Source organism: Thermobia domestica, chromosome 15 (genome assembly GCF_964235325.1).
Source record: "Thermobia domestica chromosome 15, izTheDome1.hap1.1, whole genome shotgun sequence".
Classification (NCBI taxonomy): Eukaryota; Metazoa; Arthropoda; class Insecta; order Zygentoma; family Lepismatidae; genus Thermobia; species Thermobia domestica.
The window spans coordinates 81,637,532-81,660,050 of record NC_137468.1 but is presented as its reverse complement, the minus strand read 5'-3'; the positions used below and the strand labels follow the sequence as shown (position 1 = coordinate 81,660,050).

The 22,519-nt window shown below is 35.8% G+C and overlaps 1 protein-coding gene across 4 annotated transcripts in view; it reads left to right on the top strand.

The window, feature by feature from the left end:
• Positions 1-85: 85 nt before the first annotated feature.
• The window catches only part of Bap60 (Brahma-associated protein 60), a 46,106-nt gene continuing 23,672 nt past the window's right edge, over positions 86-22,519 (top strand). Inside the window, exons 1-4 of one of the 4 annotated variants that reach the window (XM_081739895.1) lie at positions 86-310; positions 5,887-6,056; positions 13,443-13,584; positions 19,194-19,361. In XM_081739895.1, coding sequence (XP_081596021.1) covers positions 197-310; positions 5,887-6,056; positions 13,443-13,584; positions 19,194-19,361 — 594 coding nt within the window. In that variant the 5' untranslated portion in view covers positions 86-196. Of the gene's footprint in view, positions 311-544; positions 703-5,886; positions 6,057-13,421; positions 13,585-19,193; positions 19,362-22,519 lie in introns of those variants that run through there. The other 3 variants (XM_081739893.1, XM_081739894.1, XM_081739897.1) reach the window with 3 other exon arrangements.

Genomic DNA, 22,519 nt, shown 5'->3' with positions numbered 1-22,519 from the left:
GGCTTTTTTCTATTATGTTACGCTACAGAAAATAACAACACTACTGTAAATATTCTAATATGGAATGTAAAGTATGATGGAATTATGCTGTTCTAATAAATCTTTATCGTGTGTATTTCCATTTTTTGTTGTTAGGGACTCAATTCCTCTTTCAGCTATTTAACGCGGATGAGATAGCGTTAGCAAAGATAAGAAAATGGCGCAGAGGTTTTCATCAAATGTGACAACAGGAGCGTCTGTTCCAACACCTCAACGTTATCCGACCTCTTCAGTTCCTCCTTTAAGGCAATATGCAGGACCAAATTTTTCGGTATGTAAAAACTGTCATAAATTATTTTTTGTTTTATTTTCCACGCACATGTACGAAACAATAAAAATAACGCAAGACGGCTTCGGTATTTTATGTTAGATTTCCGCATTTTTTGTTATAAAATTGAATGAAATGTTAGGTTTTTTCCTTGACAAAGAAGTAATAATCACGTAAAGTACGTTGGTATATGTTACGCGACTCTGCAGCTTAAGTATATACCATTATCATGTACATTTTGTTTTTTATAAACAAATGATTTGAGCGCGAGTATAATGAAATTTGTGCTCTGCTAGATGTAGTGCGCATGTAGTTTTGAGCAGCATTCGGCTAATGTCGGAAAGTCATTAGACATGCCACAGATTGGTAGCGAAAGAGGAATGGTTGGGAAAAAGGTGAGGAATTAGAAACTTTGTATAAATTGCGATAGATTCTAAGCATGTATATTTAGAGATTCATACTCAGTATCTTTCAAAATAGAATTATCAAGTAATTTTGGAAGCGAATTTCCGTACGATGGAAAGTACCGGCAGATCAATGAAAGATGGTTTATGGACTTTCTGGGGAACTTATGTACTCGTCGTAGCCATTTTGATGTAGTAATTAATGATAAAAATGTTCTTGAGGGTATTTATAGATCCAAGGTCATGAAGTTCGGTTTAACTGACTTATTAATGATGATCATTTTTGTCTAGCATAAACAAACTGCATTTTTGGAGTCCAAGTATATATCGATCTAATGCTTCGTACTGGTGGGAGTGTCACTTGTACCAAGTTATTATCAATATAGTATTTGCAGTACAATATTAGAAGAGAATGAACCGTCAAGTTAAAAAAAAAAAAATGCTTTTCGTCATATGATTTTCTAAGGCGTTTTAGACTGGTATTTGGCACTTTCTCAAATAATTACGTATAGATTGATAATATGCGTGCAAGCTGAGGTGCCGAGGTAATGATTGCGTGCGGGTAAAAATACGCGTCCGCACGTATACCATTTATATGATTGTGCAAAAATAAATAAATAAATCAGCTTGGGTTATGTTTAGCAGAAGGGGTCCAAAAGCATGTAAAAAGCACAAAATTTACAGGAGAAATGGATGATGCAAGTAGTTAGACGTAACATAACGTAATCTAAGCTAACCTAATATAAGCAGAAATAAGCGAGATTCTATCACTTTTTGGAAAGTTATGCTGGACCCTACACTAACATAAACTAAACTAACCTAACCTAATGTGAACGGAAATTACCGAAATTGTAACATTTTTTAGAAACAATTGATGGGCCCCTTCTGCTAAACGTTAGCCTCAGCTTGTCCTAGGTTGCCACTAAAAAGCACGAATGGGACCATTTCGGTGCAGTAAGTGTCTCGAAATGGCGATACGTTATTACACGATATTGCGTAGTCACTTGTAAATACGAGTGGAAGAGTTGTACACTATCCTGTAAAATGGAAGAGTAATTCTCACTGAAATCACAGCAAAATCACGAACTTCAAGACTTCCCTTGATGTGGGAAAAATATTTGCTCTATAGTTTTTGACATTGAAGTAATAACGTAACAAATATTTGAAGTTTTTCGAGCAGGGTTGGCTGGTTTAAACCAAGGTTTAAACCAGCTGGTTTTTTCAAAGAAACCAACTGGTTTAAACCAAAAAACAAAAAAATGTTCTTAAAAGTGTAAGTGTTTGTAAAATCTTGATGAACACACATTTGTGGGTTATCACGTTTCACTCCCGTATATTATTCGTATTATATTCAGACCTAAATTCCCCATTCATTACTCAAAAAGATTATACTACAAAAGCAACTTTTTTTTACAAGTTTGTAAATGTTTATTTTGTGATTTTTTTGTAGTTGTTATTATTGTTATGTAATTGCAATCGAAGAAAAATTCTAAATATTGTTTTCGTTTCAATGTTTACTATTGATAAAATACATCAAAAATGCCATACTTTTTGTGTGTGTATATATGTGTGTGTGGGGGGGGGGTCATACAGACCCCACGAGAGGCATTTAGTGAAATAAGTATCTTTGGTATCTATTTATGTATAAATGAGACTGAGCCAAAGTGGACTCAAATAATTCGTATCTTTATTCCCTTTTCTTATTGATATGCAGATTAAGTCGGTGTATTTCTTTAATTTGGACCAATAAAAGTCGTTGTTAACTAACTTGAACTAGATTAGTTCTTCTGTACTCCGTCGTACTTTAAAATTGTTCATATGTAATTAATTCTGTGTAATGGTTTCACTTGTGCAACTGTTTATCTTTTTGTCCTTCTGAAATGACTCTTGACAGTTATATTAAGAAGCATGTAAAGATCAGTACGACGTATTTTTTTTTATCAGGATTCCTTCGTGAGTGAGTCGGCAGACGTATCGCATTTGTGGCCAATTAGTCCTGGTTCCGAGTTCAAATGGAGGACAATTTCTCTCGGATGTAACTCGAGAAGCGGTTTTTATTCCGCTTTAAGCTTATGTGACCCCTTCCAGCATAACCCGGTTGTTGCATAATAACATCAAGGCGAAACAAACTTATTTCTGTCCATATATGATATGAATATATAGAGCAAATCATTTAAACCATAAAAACCTGGTTTAAACCAAAAAAAAAAGTTTTGTTTTTTTTTTGTTTTTTAAATAAAAACCATGGTTTTTGCCAACCCTGTTTTCCAGTTAGATTGTGAAGGAACTCTTCCGTTGAAGCACTTATTCACTTTTCTGTGTAGAACTTCATTTTCGGCATATTTGTTCTGCTTACTTTTTATTACAGGTACCTTCTTTATCAGACATTTAGAAACTGGTCTCAGATTACGTATAATTATTATGTCGCGATTATTATTAAAAGGGTAGCAGCAGTTTTTCACGTAAACAGTGTCAGTTGCTATGGTTCTTGTAGTCATTTCCACCTCAAACAGGTAGGGTGCTTCTGTGATTTGTTTACAAGGAAAAAAAGAAGAAAATAAGGTATTTTAATAGCCATATATATTAGATGAACACCTATAGCGTACTGTACCAAATAGATCACATTCACCACAGAAGATCAAATGTATATCGTTGAAAAAGCTAGCACTTTTAATTTTATAATGATCTTTCTGTAACAGTTCTACGTTAATTACAGCCAGAGCAATCCTTGGTTTTATTAAGCAATGTTCCCGCAGGTACAATAGGTTGGGAGGTGAAAATTTGAACGTTTTGGTTTTTCATCAAGGTATACCACTATACCAGCTTTCAACAAAATCTAAGAGGGTGAGGTAAATTGTACACACCAACTGTGTTGAAATAACATGGAATGTCTCCTTAATCACTACCCAATTCTATTGAAAAGCAAAACTGTAATTTCGTAACTATGTCTGCAAAACTGTTGTAAATTTTAAATTCAGAAGTGCAGGGAACTTCTTCTTTAGAGCAAAGGTGTTTAATAGATTTGATTATTGCAAGTTGTGGCAAACTGTGCAATTATTATTTTTTTTTTGGGGGGGGGGGAGGAAGAAAGTTTGGAGGTTTAGTTTGGTATGTAAAAGTTCACTTGTAACGTCTTTGTTTTTAATATGTTTCATATTGTACTACACTTGAAGAAATATGGGGTAAACTTTACAGTACGCTTCAGTTCGCCTTCATGCGTATTAAAACGTATGACTGATGTAGAAGTATTTTGCGACATATTGCATTCTTGTGTTTTTGCACATAAGATATGTACAATGCAATTGTGCGAAAAGCACCAACTAACTGGTGCTGAGTGCTCACCATAAGCTGGTATTACTCTAATCCTTGTCAGGGTAAGACGAAGCAGAAGGACCAGCATGGAGGTCGGTTGTTTGTAGAGAGTAGGCGCGTTAGTGAAGGTGAAAATGTGCATAAAGAAGGATTTATTTGTTCATAGTTTTCTGGTAAGACTAGTCTCATGGTTGAAAGTAGTGCCATTGTTCGTGTCTGATTAAGGATACCAGCTGAAACGGACATTGATAAAGTTGATCCCCTCCCCCATGTAAACAACAGGAAAAGCTTTAATAGTAGTATACCTACTCAGCTGTAAGCAAAGCACTTTAAAAAGGTTATATACTCGATGTGTTAGGATCATCAAATCTAGGAAGCTCAGGTGGGCAGATCATGTAGCCAGAATGAAAGAAAGTAGGAACGCTTTCAAAGTTTTAACTGGAAATCGGAAAGCGACCATTAGGAAGACCTAGGCGCAGATGGGAGGACAATATTATGATGGATCTCGTAGAAATATGAATACAAAGTAGAAACGGGAGCGAGTTGGCTAACGGTAGAAGTCAGTAGAGAGCTTTTTTGAACCCGGAATTGAACCTCCGGGTTCAATAGGTCATAAGAGTTAGGTAGGTAGTTATATACTCGCTGTGTAGCGCATTTTTTTTTTTTTTTTTTCAGTTTGCAAAATGGTAAAACATTCTACACATATTTTACTTTAGTTATTTGGTAATTAAGATGCTTAAAAAGAAAAAAAAAATATTAATTACCATACATTATCTCTCTCTTTTTTTTTTTTTTTTTTCGTACAATCATTGTAAATTTAATTCGCATGATCACAGTGACCATGTCCGCTCTTAGATACTGGGTGAACAATATTGTTCTGCTATTAACTGTTACGTGTGGGAAACGCAACATAAATATCGGGAAAATCTGATTTCACTTTTATTCCAACATCATTTAATAAAGAAGCCTAAAACTCTTGTAGTGTACTGATTAAGAATAGGAACATTTGATATTTTTAAAATCATGAACAAGTGATTTAAATAAGTCAAAAATTATTTTTGAAAAAAAAAAATCGTATTTTTTTTCGACCCTGATCACAATGTAAACGTCGAGTTTTGAAATCCAGTGCAATGTTATATAAGATTTCTCGCAACTTGAAGAGAAATCTAACTTCTTTCAAAATAGTTATTAATTTTTTTCCTTTCCGAGCGATTAGTAGCAGTACATAATATATGTTTTTAAATCTTTATTTTCAAATAACTAGTAGCCTACATATATATTAACTTAATGCAGTATAGCAAAAACATCTATAAAAATTTCGCACGGTTGCCATGTTTGAACGCATGTCATCTATAGAAAATAACAAAATTTTATATTTTTAAAATAAATGTTTTGGAAAAAACATACAGTGATCTAAATGATATAATTTTGTTTACTAAAAGGTCAACGCCTATAGTCAATTGATTCATATGTGATAAATTGAACATCAGATTTTGAAATTTAGAGATATAAAACAAAAATGATTAAATGCAAAACGTAAACATAGGATTGTGAACTAATTTTAGCAAGTAAATTTGGTCCATTACATTCTGCATACAATTACGCATAAGCTCCGAGTATTTTAAATTTGTGTAACCTCTCTGTAGCAGACACACCTCATTTACGGGTAAATAATCTTTTCCCTTCGGTGTCTGTTATTCACGTGGCTCATTGTAGTTAGCTTTATATACTTTGTATTGGGGCTTACGATCAATTTCGAATTATTGATGTTTGGATTTCCATATACTGGCGGTTACGCTATACTTAATAATAAGAAAGTCTTTTTACATGTACAGTTATGTTACTTGTTATATTATCTTGCAGCAGAGGCCAGGGTTTACCCCTCCACCGCCCATGGGTTCTTCAGGAACCGGCATTATTCAGCGGCCACAACAACAGGCTCCGTACACCCCCATGAGGCAAGGACCAATTTCATCACAGTCCGGCAGTAAAAGACCAGCAGATTCAAGACCACCACCACCTCAGCAGAAAAGGTAGGCTCTGAAGTACTTCCCTGCATTTACTTTTCTTTTTTTCCTTCTTCCAAATTTATTACTTTTGGCTACTCAATACTTCAAGCTGTGCATTTGAACGCATTATTTTCTACTAAGTCAAATTTTGCTTACCTGAGTAATGCGTCGTGACATTTGAAATAAACTGCGATATCCATTGACTTCATTTCTTTAACATTGATAAACATGTTGTTAATATCATTGTAAGTCTGTCTGTTTCTGGAACTGGGATAACTTACTGTTAAATGCTATATACTGATTATGCGGCTGCCATCTTTGTTTATCCTGTTGTCAGCAAAAGAGAGGTGCAAAGCTATTGATTTTGATTTAAGTGATGAAGATATATTTTTCCTGCACGACAAGGAAAAAAAATAAACATATCAAGCACATGGAGATAATTCCAGAGTAACAACATGCTTGTCAGTGTTGACAAATTTTTTTAATGTCGGAGTCACCAGTCAGGTAAACAGAATTTGACTTCTATACTCTGTACTTATTTTAAATTGTTATATTCTTCTGAACGTATGGAAACTGATATACAGAAAAGTCATATATTATTTATATATACATAATGTGTTTTGTCGTAAACATTGTAGGTTCGGGCACAGTCTCTCTGGATGATCACTGCCATCTTAAACTTTCCGCCACCTTTAACCAGTTTTTGAATACCAGGCCAAAAATGGTTCTGGATTTTCTGGAGGAAAATGCATGTCACTATTCTCACCACGTCCTTTCAACATTTCGGAGATAACGAAACTGATCTATAGGTGTAACATCGGGCCGAGATGTTGGATGGAGACTTTCTTCCAGACCAAACATCTGTAATTTCCAACAGATGACGTTTGCTGTGTGTGGACGAGTGTTGTCTCCATGGGTGTACGGACATACCCTGACGATGGAATCGTGTAGAACAGACATGTCAAGATTGCGGTCATTGACACATTTTTTGTGGCCTTCGGTTCACCTGGATAAAATCATAAAAAATATATTTAAGAAATACAGAAGAAAAGATATATTTATGATTTGAACTCTAGATGCTGTTCTGGAAGAAAAGTTGAAAAACTAAGACTTGACACGCTTCTCAACTTGTGCTAAGTATAATAAAAGTCCAGCTTTGAACAAAACTTATACCGAGAAGCTTGAGTGTTTGAAGACTGAACTCGAAAGGTTCCGCAGTGTCAAATCGAAAATGAGCTCTCCTTGTTTTCTGACCCTCTATCAACCGACATTAAGAAAATGCCTGCCTATTTAAAAGTGTTATTAATAGAAAGTCAGCATGATTCCGTTCTAAAGCAAAAATTCAGGGACCTAAATTGTACAAGTAAGAGGATAAGCCTGCGCGATTCCCAGAAACCCTCAAATTTGCATTGGACGTGATTTCCATATTTGGTAGTACGTATAAGTGTGAACAACTTTTCACATTTATGAAAAGGAACAAGTCTCCAGCAAGATCCATATTAACAGATATTTGTAACGTCTTTTTTTTTTTTTTTTGTACAAGCAGCTTACCTCCAGACATCGAAAACTGGATGCAGAAAGATGTCCGGTATTTGAGAAGAAATAATAGGTATCTATCTGCTACCCGAATTTCTTTATTGTGGCCCGCACTATTGTATAGTGATCGTTACTTGGCCCACTTGAGATACTGAATTTGACATACCTGGTGTATAACATTCGTAGAGATACGGCTCATGTACGCTCCATCTACTGATTGTGGACTTTGCCTTGCTTGTCTGGTTCTCTGACAGCAATAATATATATACATATATATATATATTAATGATGATACACACATCATCACATAAAGTGGTTGTTCTGAGGCTGTGCCCACTATATAGCATCTCCTTTAAATATTTCTGATGTTTGAGTCGCAGTAAAGGATAAATTTTTCGCGTCTTGTCACCATTCTGTCCAAAATTGATTCTTTTCTGTAACAGATGAAAAGAAAACTAAGTGTCCATACAGTGGTGCTTGTACTGTGAAAATCAACGCAGGAAATACGCATTTTCTTAGGTTGGACACTTGACGAAGCCCCTGAAGATGAAGGTGAACGCTTGAAGGAAGTGTTGTGCTGATTCTTCAGCGTTTCACGTGAATTCTATTGCAACGGCTCCTGGTAGAATTTGGTCAAACTTATTTGGACGACCTTGTTGTGGCAGACCAGTTTGGCTGGTGTTTTCAGAAGTGAATTTTCTGAATCATTTTTGACATTCGTGGGTTGATGACCGGTACCGCTGCTGTCGCTGAATGTCCATAGTGAAACTCATAGAGCATAACATGCTGTATGTGTTCTGACACAGCCATATTCAAATACCTCTTATTGTGTTACAATTTGGAGCAGACCGTTCTCTCACTGTGCACACACACAAAATAAACCATCTCATACAGCGATAACATTGCATTCTTGATGCTTAATTTGTCTCACCTGTTACATGGCGTAGTTTTCACAACGGTGTGAAATAACAAATTATGGAGTGGTTTGAGTGTATAATTTTCTTCCAGTACCACTGTGTATGAAATGATGTAAAATCACTGAAAAGGTTGATATGTTTGTTGGTTGGTATTCGGACTGCGATCTCTTTCCGGATAGATGAATATTCCATGGAAATATCGGAGATTAAAGGATTGCCTCGACTAAGTAGTGACTCAATAAGAATTAGGGAAAACTTACCAGCTTGATAATTGTAATATTGGAATTAAGATTTTCCTGTGATATCTACCTGTTTTTTCTAATGATCATTTGATTCTATCATTCTTCATCTGGCCCATTCCCCATGTTATTCCTCTTTATTTTCATCTTTCTGTCTGTTCTTAGTCTTCTTCATAGCCGCTCTTTTATCGTGCTCAGAAATTTTGTAGCTAAGTGATTTTTTATTCTTTCTATAGCTCATACATTTTTCTACACTTTTTCGGACACTTTTTGTGGCCTGACTGCTTTTCCTTATGAGCGTTTTTCTGGTTCGATTTCTTGTAAACGTACCTGATACAAACTCGAATAATGGTAATCAGTAGGTCTCGATGTATAGCCTCGGTTTTAAGGGACTTTCCTACAATCAAATAAACAGGCTTACAAATCTATTCAATTTTACCTTTAAATGTTATGAGGCGAAAGCTATTAAAGTTACCCTTATTATATGATATATGTAAAGAAGCTAATTCGTGTTCTACGTGATTTAAAAAATACTTATTGTATGTGAAATATCAGTAGATAGGAGCAACGAGAAGTATCAGAGAAATGCTGCATTGTCGCATTCAAACCCCATCTCCTGCTTGTAAGACAATTTCTCGATAAGTAAAACAGTCTCCCAGCAAGTGGGAAATCAGGGTTTGAGTTCTGCCAGTTCAGCGACCGTATTTTTCTTTGTTTATTCTATCATAAATTCATGCTTTATCCATGATTAGTGATAGCACAAGTCTTAGAAGACTATTTAGGTGACTTCCCTTCTTAGTTTAAGTACTATCGTATATTTGAAGGATTCTGTGTGCAGCTCTCGAGAGAATCGTAATACCATCCTGTGCATTTCTATAATAATTATGTTATACAGTGAAACCTGTCAACTTGGCCACCTGCTTATCTTGGCCTAGTTCGTCTTGAACCTGCATTTTCCCATAAGACATTCGTTACTTACTACTCTATAAGTTGGCCACCTGTCTATCTTGGAAGTTGGCCACACTGAAGCAATGTTTACCCTATGATGATAATGATAAATTTACCTGCGTATCTTGGCCACGAAAAATACAGTTTTGTTATTTTTCTTAACTCTTTCGAATTCCCATATGAGAGGCAGATGTTCTGTATTTGTGACTGGCCACAGAGAAGCATAGATTCGCACGATTTGTTCTTGGAGGTCAATGGCCAGAACACTACCCTCATAAAAGGGTGGTGAAGGAAGATGTGAATAAGAAAAAGCACGTACAGGAATTCAGGAAATGGTTGTACGTATTTGTTTACTCCGTCTGTTTTGGTAAAACCATTAGCTATATCGGCTCCTTTCATCAGTGGGAAGCTTTAGTAATTCCGAAAAATTCTCAAGGTTAAAGCTCAATTGTCATTTATTGGCACCTGACTGCATGTCAAAAGGTAGCGGAGGTTTTGAGATATGAATTCCCTCAAGATTTTCTCAAAACATCTTTTGCTCCGAGGGAAACAAGAGGTAGTTAACTACAATATTATAATGTGCATATCTGCCAAAAAGAATAAAGCAAATATGTCTAGAATGAACCACCATTCTGTAACAACTGAAAAGAAGTCATATAAATTGCATATGAATTTCTCAATTTATAACTTAGCTTTTCTTGTTTTCAATCTGAATAACTCAGTGTGCTATAATATCAATTTCAATAAACTGCGTACATACACTTCTATTTCATGGTTGTTTGTGTTATTGTGTTTTCAATCCGAATAATCCAATGCACCAGACTAGATTTCAGGAAGAGAAAGATATGCATATATATTAAACATACTATCAAGAGCGTCGATCGTAGGGGGACCGAGCGGGCCCGGGCCTCCCAAAGCTTATGTGGCCCCTATTTTATTTATGAGTATACAATATTTGGTATAATTTGAGTGCAATTTGTCTTAAAATCTTCATATATATATATATACCTCCTGCATCTGAATGGGCCCCCCAAATTTACAGAGAAATCGGCGCTCTTGCATACTATAGTAATATTTTCTAGTACTGTATATTTTTATGATTACTCTATATACATTATTTATAAGTAGCTGTCGTGCCACTGCTTATTAAAACTTTACAATCAAGTAATACTAGAAATCCTATTCTAAAAATACACAAATCACACTTGTTTTCTGTAAGTTGGCCACTTTTCGATGGAACCGATGGTGGCCAACATAGACAGGTTTCACTGTATTTGTAACTGGATTTAATTACTAATGAGGCTGCGCATTGTAGAAGCTAGAGAAGCTTTTCTTTAGAATAGAACTTGAAACATGGGATGGATGTTGTTTCCTCCTAGCCCTTTTATTGTTGATGGATTTCATCTCCAAACAATAGGGTTATTTTCGAAGGTTGGAGTAAGGTGTATACCAAGTTTCATTCAAATCGGATACTTTTCCGTGAGTACCGTGGGACAGGCAGAGACACGCGCACACAAATGTCAAATGATAGAAGCTTCCTACGCTCGCTTTAATTCAGAAGGTTGGTCGATTTGGCAACGCTACCGTCATCTTTGTAGTTAGGTCAGAAACAAGAAATGCAGTGTCGTTACCAATGTAGTGTGTAAATTTGTAGATGTTTGTGTTGCGTTGGTGCTGCCTAAAGTGGATAGTTATTAGGACATATGGATATGTTCCGTGTAATTTTTCGTTCAACCCAGTAGTAAAACGCTTAACCATCTGAGTGACCAGCTAAAGAGATCGTGACTGCAGACACAAATGGAGCCAGTACAGACATTCGCCAACAGGAGAATGAAGGATATCAAAAAATAATCTTTTCGGTGTGTAAGGACCATGAAATGTGTAAATTAGTTTAAATCTCACACTTATTTTTTTATTAATGATCTCTATTTTTTTCTGGTGTCTTTGCTCGAAAGCAGGGTTGGCTGGTTTAAACCAAAAAAACGAAAAATGTTCGTAAAATCTTGATAAACACACATTTGTGTGTTTTCACGTGTCACTCCCGCATATTACTCGTATTGTATTATATTTAGACCTAAATTATCCGTTCATTACTCAAAGAAATTATACTACAAAAGCAACTTTTTTTTTTTTTTTTTAAGTTTATGAATGTTTCTTTTGTGACTTTTTTTTTATAGTTTGTTGTTATTGTTATGCAATTGCAATCGAAGAAAAATTCTAAATATTGTTTTGCTTCAATAATGTTTACTATTGATAAAATACATCGAAATACCGTGCATTATTTTGGGAGGGGGTCATACCCTACGAAAGGCATTTACTGAAATCAGAATTATCTTTGGTATCTTTATGTATAAATGGGTCAGAGCCAAAGTGGACTCAAATAATTCTTATCTTTATTCACTTTTTTTACTGATATGTAAATTAAGTCGTTGTATTTCTTTAACTTGGACTAATAAAATTCGTAGTGAACAAACTTGGACTAAATTTGTTCTTCTGTATTCTGCAGTATTTTGAAATTATCCATATGCAATTCTGTATGATGGTTTCACTTGTGCAACTGTTCATCTTTTTGTCCTCAAATGACTTGACAATTAGACAATTATATTAAAGGTATGTAAAAATCAGTACAGCATACCCAGGAGTCCTTCGTGAGTGAGTCTGGATACGTATCGCATTTGTGGCCAATTAGTCCCGGTTTCGAGTTCAAATGGAGGACAATTTGTTTCGGATGTAAGTCGAGAAACGGGTTTGGATTCCGTTTTAAGCTTATGTGACCCCTTCCAGCATAACCCGGTTGTTGCATAACACGAACAACGTAAAACAAATTCATTTCTGTCCATATATGATATAAATATATAGAGCAAATTATTTAAACCTAAAAGAAAACCTGGTTTAAACCACAAAAAAAACGAGTTTTTTTGGTTTTTTCAATAAAAACCATGGTTTTTGCCAACCCTGCTGGAAAGTAATAAAGTCACACAGTTTCTTTAAGATAACAAAACATAAAGCTTATAATATGCGGGAAAAATCAAAATGACACAAGTACAATTTACAAGTTGAAAATAACAAAAAACAATTTTCTCTAAATAATTATTCATCTAAGCCCTTAGTTGGATGAAATACATAGCGCACTCCAAATCATTCGAAATCTCTGTAAGGCAATGCATTTATTATTCAAGAGTTTTCGTTAGTTTTGGAAGAAAGGGAATGAGGTAGATGGGTAGATGTGTAATCAGACGCAAAATTAATTTTAAAATGTTTTCCATGGATTCCAAAATTGGAATGGTAGTTGATTTACATTGCCATAGCCTATAGAAAGAAGTTTTCGTTCAAGGACACCATTTAGCAGGGTAATTGATCTCCCCTTGAATTTGAGATGTATACATTTTTATTAATAGTGTAGTAATATATTAATGAAATAAGTGAAACTATATCGATAGAGAGCTTTGCTTCATCCCGTCACCTCAAGCAAAACTTCAGATGGCGGTATTGCTTTCGTTGCATGTATTTAGTTTTAGTAAAGTTAGTATTTGGTCAATATTACTTTATTGTTTGAAATACTATACTTATAGAAAGAAGTTGTTAAAAGTTTATGACCTGTCTTATAAATTTTATTCTTTCTTGTCTTAGTTACTAACATTTCTTATCTAACAGTACGTTCTATGGTTAACATTTATAATCTACAAATGACCTATCGAGTTTGTATTTTCTGGGGAAATAAAACCAAACTAACCTTCTGTGTTTTATAGTGACTTTTCTCACTCTAGTAGTAAGAAGAAAAAGAAATTGGCGGATAAAATTTTGCCCCAGAAGGTTCGAGACTTAGTACCTGAATCGCAAGCGTATATGGATCTTCTAGCATTCGAAAGGAAGTTAGATGCCACCATCATGAGGAAGAGACTGGATATTCAGGTGAGAGATTAGTGTTTTACGTAATTGAAGGGTTTGGGACAATACCATGAAAAGCTTTTTTTTAAGGACAGCTTTTTGCATATACAGAGATTACCAAAATAATGGAAACACTTAAAGAAAATGCAGTTAGCTGATTAATACGGGGTGGGACCACCATTACCTTTGATTCGTCGTGGAATAAAGTATGCAACTCATGAATGGTTATTGCAGGGCTCATAGCGAGTCATTTTTTTTTTTTTTTTTTTTTAATACTAAAAGTTACTTTTTTTCAAGTTGGTCACTAAAAGTTACTTTTTTGGGAGGTAAAGTGACTTTTTCGTGTGATTTATGTATTGCATTGGCAGTTTTCTAAGAAAAATATAAAAATAAATGAAAAAAGGCAGAAATTTGTTACTCATTACTTTTCTCAAAGCTTCAGTACGTGCTGGCACATGTGAAACAATCGGTTTGTGCTTTTGGTCACTTTTCAACTATTTACAAGAGACCAGACCACTATGAGCCCTGTTATTGTATCAATCCAGAGGAATATTGCACCATTATTTCTCATGCAGTGCAATACTCAATTCTGTCAGCAAGGACGTCTTTTTGACCGCCAGAATTGGTCACAGATGTTCAGTAATGTTGAGATCTGAGGATTGGGTGGGCCAAGGGAAGTGTTGTAAATCATCCCAATGTTCATTAAGCCATATGTGAACACCTTCAACCGTGCGAATTGCCGCATTATCATCTTGGAATTTTGCATCATTGGCCAGAAACATCTGAAGCTTAGGATGCACGTGGCCAGCTAAAATTCAATATATAGTCATGGACAGTAATGCGGCCTGTGAGGGGGTGGGGTGGCATTGGTAGAACGCTTACCTCTGGTGCGTGGGGTCCCTGGTTCGATTCCCAGAAAAGTAAATTTTTGGTAGACAACATCGTGTTCGTGCTTTTCTCGGCGTCCTCTCGTTTCCTCCAACAAGATCGTTTCACCAATTCTTCCATCATCATCATCATCCATTTGCCTTAATCATCCGTCTCCCTTAGCCTAACGATTTCATTTCATTTTTTGCGTCCTGTAAGCTTAATCTCAGAGTATCAGGAATTTCCGGCCCACAGCACCATAGAACTGCCGCCGTGTTTAACGATATGGAGGAGATAGTTCGGAGCACGTTTCGTTGGGCGTCCGCCATACATAATAGTGACCTAATTTGGGAAATAAGGTGAAAATAAACTCATGTGGTGCCATATTAGAAATTTTCATTGATCGGCGATCAACCTTGAGTGTTCGTGGCGCCAGTTCTGTCGCGCTAAAGCACTGTTGGTGATCGCGGTTTGAAAATTGCTACCTAACCAATTTCTTTTTGTTTGTTTAGTTGTTTGTTAATCCAACCCGCGTTGGACTGTAGTTGTCGCATTAGTGTTTCAGATGTTCTGATTCTGTGGTCACTTTTATCGTATTTACTTTACGGTCTTTAGTGATAAGCTTCTTGAATGCTCGGCGATCTCTTACCGAGATATCTCTTCCGTTCCACTTTTACTCTTCAAGATTGTTTTGACATAGATTATGTAGGTCGTAATCACCATGGAACTGTTTTTCGTGACACATGTAACACAGTGAACACCTAGATACGCTTTGCGTTAACTGCACAGCTTCAAATTACCTTATTTTAAACTCAGAGAAGTTTCCCATTTTGCATTACCATCATCTGTCTGCTTCAACACACGCAGACACTACAAATGATTAGCTAATAGCCATGCGCTGTACACACATCCTCAGTGTTACCAGCCCACTTCTCTTACGTGTTAAAAACTACAAGTGTTTCCATTATTTTGATCGTGATAACCATTTTCTCTATCACTTATGTTTTAACTGTAGTGATCTCGAAGTGAATAATCGTAGTTTCAAGAATAAGACACAAGATTTTATGGCTTGTCATGTCATGGTATGGTCCAAATATAATTCTCCAACCTTAAGAGTTACAATAAAAATGAAAGTTTACTGAAGAATAGATGTTAACATTCAGATATAGGAAAATAAAAACTCGAGTGGTGTTATTAACCCTAGAATTGCGAGGCCTGTGTTTGGTACGTGGATTACGAGGGTTCTTACAAAAGTTTTAAGTCTACCTATGAACGGAGTAGCAGAGAGTATAAGGATGGTGGTGTTACTCTTCAGCATAGTCTCTGACAAGTTAACACATTTTCCCATTATGTTCAAATGCTTTAATGCCGCTTGTTTAAAAAAAAAATGTTGAAGGTGTGTAAAATTTCATCTACGGCATGCGTGACGTCACCATCAGTGTCAAAATTAGTACCTTCCAACTTTTTTGAGCTTTGTTAAGAGATAAAAATCAGAAGGTGGCCAAATCAAATAAGGTGGGTGGAAGACCAATCCGTAACCGCAGTCGTGAGTTGCTGTCATTGTGGTGACTTAACTTGTGACTAGGAGCATTGCCTTGATAGAGAAGCATGTCTGTTGTCAGTTTACCATTACGCTTCAGCCGAATATTATCACGCAGTTGTCATAGAAAACCTGCATAGTACTCCTCAGTCACTGTTCGCCCCTTTAGAAGATAGTCCACCAGCACTATCCCTTCCGAATCCCAGAAAACTGTAGCCATCACTTTTCCAGCTCAGGGCACTGACTTGATCTTCGGAAGGGGAGATGAGGTGTTCCAGTTCCAAGGGTGTTTCCACTTCTTGGAATTTTGTTTGGACTCTGGTTGTAATGGTGGACTCAGGTCTCATCTACTGTTATGAATCGAGTGCGAAAGGCTTCTTGATATTTCCCGAAGAGATTGAGATTGTCCGTTGAAATTTTGCGTCTGGTGAGCTTTTGATCAAGTGTCAAAAGTTCTGGCATCCATCTCGTGGAAACCTTACTCATTCCCAGATGCTAGATAATAATTCGGTTAACGCTTGCAGTAGATAAATTCAGTGTCTCAGCAATCTGCCTGACGGTCATTCACCGATCATTCATGTTTATTTCATGGAGATTGTCAGTGTCCTCCTGAATTAGTGCTTCCACGGGCCTTCCTGCTTTAGTGTCATCTTCAATGGAGGTTCTTCCCTCTTAAATTCGACTGCCTATTTCTTCAGTGTCATATGAAGGGGCACTATCACCTTAAGTAGTAACAATGTCGGCGTAGGTCTCCTGTGGCTTTAAACCTTGCTTGTGGAGATATTCAATAAAAAGTTCTTGCCTTCAATTTTTCCACTTGATTACACTTTGCTCACTCTTCTGTCTTTCTGGACTTGTAACAGAATAAAGGTCGTTATTAATACCGAATTAGGTATGACATAGAGAGATTCGATAAATACGGCCTGAAAGTATTACAAGTCTAGCTCTAATATATCGTGGTTAGGTTTAGTGTTTATGTAAAATCTTCGTATTACGAAAGAAAAATCAAATCTGCGTGCACTGCTTTCAGTTGATTTTTATAGTATACCTATTGAGTTTGAGTTAATATCTCTGGTTGAGTTAATAACATAAGCCCTTGAATTAGTTCTTTACAGTTATTGCAAATTCTTACATTATTAAAGCAATGTCGTATAAGGAAGATCCCAAAGCCTGTTATTACTTTGTACTGTAAAGAATTCGTATATCGTTTCTGTACTTTTGGCTGCAAGACCACGCATGACCAAATACACTGTTCACTACCGTTTGTTGTTAACACCCCTTTTACTACTGTTTAATTTGAACAATCGCTGAAGTATTCAACTTCCAATAATCCTTTTCATCCTCTTTCTTTTTGTGCTTCACGAAAGGCATCTTTTGCTCCACTCATTTGTAAGAGTACTCACAGGATATTGTTGCAACAGTTCGATCTTAATTGATTTTACATCTCATGATCATGTCCTGTAGGCTAAGGGAGAAGGATGATTAATGAATATAAAAGAATTGGTTAGATAAGAAACTAGGAGAAGCCACGGACACTTATGTTGTCTACCACTCTCCCTGTGCCCCTTCTGAAGATAACGTGCCCGACTTTAGTACATCGTACAGTATTTGTAAAACTCTAGTTCATGTATTATAATCTTTTTGATGGCATAGGAAATTAAGTACACCCTGCAAATTGCAGTAATCCAGTGGCAATGATTTTGCAAGCATATTCTCCCAAAAAAGATATTAAATGCTATTGAAGCAAGCACATAATTTTAGCGTACCACGATATCGGACACGCTACAAATCATTTGTATTGTTACTTACTTAAATTGAAGTTACGTATCATCTAGTGATCCCCATGGGAACAGGTGTGTGCATTATTGTCTTCCGTGAGTGAAATCATTAGAATAACAATACAGCAATTATATCAAACGCTGTACATTTTCCCCTTAAAACTGCAACGTAGTTACTGGCTTGTTACATATTGGCCTTTTTTGTTCGTTATATATTTACACGGATCGATGGACTAAGGACATCAGTTCGTGCATTCATCGTAACTTCCTTTTGTGTCGGGAAAAACTATTCAATGAACGATAACTTTTCATTTAACTTCTTAGAAATCTACGATACGTATCTTAAATTGTGATTTCGTTGCCTAATTGTTCCCACTTCTTGCTGGTTTTCTCAAGTTAGTGTCCCACTTTCTTGTAACAAAGTATGTAACTAAATGAGCGCATTTTATGAGCGTACTGACAAATGTCTAGCATTATGAAAATGCAGTCGAATCTCAGCCGACAGGACACGTCTGATCACCTAGTTCAGTTCGATCCTACTATAAACTTTCTGACCTTGAAATTGAAACGTGTAGGACCATATAAACTGTGAAAAAGTATTGAATTCTGTTATTTAGAGTCGGAACTGTGATGTGTACCATAGAACCAGGACACCGCACGTTCCTGATCATCCGGTCATCCAGGAAATGCAACGGTTATATGCCCTGTAGATTAAAGGATGCATGTTTGTATAAGTAGAAAAAGTAAAAGAAAATAAAGTGTATTAAGATGATGAGAAATAGCAGAAGAACTCACAAGAAATCTTACGGATACATATTATTCGCCACAATTTCATATGGCATGGGGTCGAACCAAAGATCCTTCGTACCAGAGGTGAGTTCTCTACTACTGAGCCATGATGCTTCTATTACCTTACTTCTGCTTCAATACTGAATCTATATATATATATATATATATTGTAGTAAGATTTGACTTCTAAATTTATGTGATAACTGCTGCCTCAACGTAGAACAGCGCAAGGGTGATTGTCGGGATGAACGTTGGTTTCGGTGACTTTCATGAGACCACAGGCGCGCCACAGTGGAGCAGTTGAAAACCGTTGTCTACTGAAAATCGTCCCCTATGACTATTCGTCATTGGTGGAATGAGAATGTAAGAAATGGGAAAACCCACAGACGTTTTGTTTACCAGAAACTTATATCGCCTTGGATCGAACCGGTACCCCTTGCACTTAGCCACCATGCTCTTGTATTTCACTAGTTTTTTTTTAACGTACACGTAACAAAAACAGCACGTTTATCATTTTTTTAATACCCATTTCAAACATGAGGAAATATTCTTTTTGACTGTGAAATTAGAAATTATGCAGTTAATGTTAAAAATCTTGTTGAGATTTCCACCAATAAATATTTTAATTTAAATAAAAGTGTTTGTTCAAAAATTTGTAGGAGGCCCTGAAAAGACCAATGAAACAGAAGCGAAAGCTCCGAATTTTCATCTCCAACACCTTCTATCCTGCCAAGGAGCCAGCTGATGGAGAGGATGGAACAGTCGCGTCGTGGGAGTTAAGAGTTGAAGGAAGATTACTTGATGACAACAAAACCGATCTCAACAAAGTAAGTACGCATGTTACTGTTTTATTTTCACAAACTCTCATTCATCTTTTGTTGTTGGGGGAAGATAGAAGAGGGTAGGTTTTTGGTTAAAAATAAATAATTCTATAACATGATTAACAGTGTTAAATTATTGTATTGTAGTCAGAACTATGGTGTAGGCGAAATGTTTCACTATTATAGAATAATTAGATAGATCCTTAGATCAAAGCTTTGACCATGAACGAACAATGATTGTGAAGAATTGTAAAATTATTAAATGGGTAATGCTTAACACGGTTTTGTGCAGAAAAATGTAACTACTGCAAAGGGCGGGACTCGAAACTTACTGTCACGCGTGTGTCAGGCGGATATTGTATCAATTGAGCTACAAGCGATTCCCTTAATTTTTTTGTTTTGAAACTTTATCCGTCAACTAGTACAGCAACGAAGTAATCGGAGGCCCGTGGTTTAAGTTCTCATCAGCTCAGTGATAGACCTTACTGGTTTTTCTATCATTGCTTTAAAGATTCAAGTGATCATACTTTTTCTTCTTTTTAGTAGGAAAGGTCACTTTTAAAAATAAATCCTACTTTTCAGTCAGAAATAAATATATGCAAGTAATATTTTTATGAAGTTTACGTTGAATTTTTGTTGAAACAATGTGATTGACCTTAATCTCAGTTGCTGAAAAGGTTTTAAGTAGGGTTAGGATTTTAGTAAAATTGGGATTTAAGTGCCCTCTTGTTTCATTTTAGAGCGAAATGCATCTCTACGAAAATACTAAAGATGTCAAATGTTGCTTCCAGTTGAGAATTGAGATAATTTTCCATCTCCTTTTAGTCCCCTTCTTGAGCCTGGGCTTTTCTTTCCCTTAATCTGTCCCCAATTTCGTGTCTTTCCCTTCTTTGACTGACACTTTTTTTAAAATTTTGTTCCAAATTTCGTAATCACCGTGAATTGAGTATGAGAGAATTTTGACGAGTTCAAACAGTTTGTGATTTCTGTGGACTCAGACGATGCAGGTGCCATTTCTAAAGCACATGAACTTCTCAGACAAAGAAAACTCGTGATCGAAGAACAACGTTTAGAAAAGAACGATGTGCTATGAACTTCATGAGGTAACAGTTACATGATTTTGCCAAAGAAATGTTTAAGGTGTTGCATTCGGGGTGAACACCAAGCTCCATTTGTCTCTGTGGATGTGGAAAGAAGCTTTAGTATCTACAAAGATCTTTTGTCACCAAATAGAAACATGCTTACATTTGACATCTGTAGATACTTGCATATGTATGGAGAAAGAGATTATACGTAATTTATATTAAGTTGTCTTTAATTACAGTCAGGGACGTTGCGTGCATGTAACCAGTGTTATCGGCGGTAATAATTACTGAAGTTTATAGTAGTTTAATTAAGTAATATTCTTTTGATTTCATACTCAAAGGAATATGAAGAGAGAAGTATATTTGCTTTCTTTTGTTGAATGAATTCAGATGAGTCCACGGCAGATGTTGGAGGGGGAGCACGGGGCTCAGTGGTAGAGCGTTTATCTCCGGTGCATGGGGTCCCTGGTTCGATCTCCTTCCAAGTAAGTTTGTGGTGGACAACATCGTGTCCTTGAGTTTTCTAGAATACCCTCGTTTCCTCCTACATTTTCATTCCACCGATTCTTATATTATCACTAGAGCAACCCACATTATGCTTTATTGTTAATTTCAATCATTGTTTTACATTAATCGTGTATAATGTATAATATTTACTATATATTAAATATTATAAATACCTTGATCTATTTATTAATATTTTATGCAACCAGTTTCTTTTATATTTAATGAACTTTCCACTTAATGCACTGTAAAGAGATGTGTTTTACTCGAGTCAGTTTTTTCTATCACTTGTGTGTGCTTTAGAGGTGCATATATACAGAAAGGGAAAGTAAAAGATGCCACCAAAAATTACAGAAAGTGCTCAGGTTCAAGAGATACACATAACAATACAATGTGGAGTTCTTGTGAACTGGTGATTGTTGGTGGAAAGTTTTCTTCTTCTTTTCCTTTTTTTCTTTTATTCACTTTTCCTTCTTTTTTCTTTTATTCACATCAAAGGATTACACCGAAAAGTTTACAAAAATAAAAATAAGCGTTTCATTGTTGCATTGTTATGTTTTCGATGATTTGCCATTATAAATATGTTAAACTTGCAGTTAAACAGAATTTTCCAAGAATTGTGCTATATATTTTAAATTATGCTTTATTTTCTAAAATTGTGCTTTATTATGCTTTTAAAATTAGTTTCTTCTGGACCCTTAGACAACCACATCCATGTTCAAGATACCAACCATATGTGTAAATTGCTGTTGTGCTTTTTTATGTTTTGGGGTTGTCATAATTATCATCCACTTGACTAAATCATCCATCTGCCTTACCCTAACTTGGATAATCGTGGGACGCTAAGTTGACAGATTTTATTTCATTTGCAAATGTTGCTACCAGCAATGAGACTGGTAAAGATATCCCGATAGAGGTAAAATCGCAGTATGTTAATGTGATGATAGTATTTCATTGTCGAGGAATGCCGATTCATTTGGGTATCAGGCATCGCGTGATTAACATGCATTTTTCAGAGTAGATTCAGAGTTGACACGCTATGAACAATTGTTAAGATTTGAATTAAAGAAAGAACAGGAATTTTAGAGGATAAAAAATCAAAAGATAGCGATCTTGGCCAATAATTAGTTTTTGAATCAGGGACCTCAAAATTTTGAACGGCCCCTAAATAGAGTTTTCGTATTTTCTACGGAATAAGTACATCATACTGAGTTAAGTGATAGTTTGGATTTTGCTACGTTATATGTAATTCTCCAGATATAAGACCTACAAGAAAATTTTTGATTGAAATATATTGGATCTTTTGATCCAAAAAGAAATATCTGTTACTGTAACAAACTGTTTTACATTTAACAACCTAGAACCATTAAATAAATTTGGATGAGATTTTCATTAATATATAGTTAAGGGGGAGGAGCTCTCAGGGTTGTTTCAGAAAATCTTTTCTGGGAGATGACGATTTCATATTCGTTGCAAGACGGATCAGAGTGTGAGGATAAATCTCACCGTCTAGGGGATGAGCGAAAATTCTCTGCGAGTAATGACTGGTAACACACTTATACAACTCACGCCACG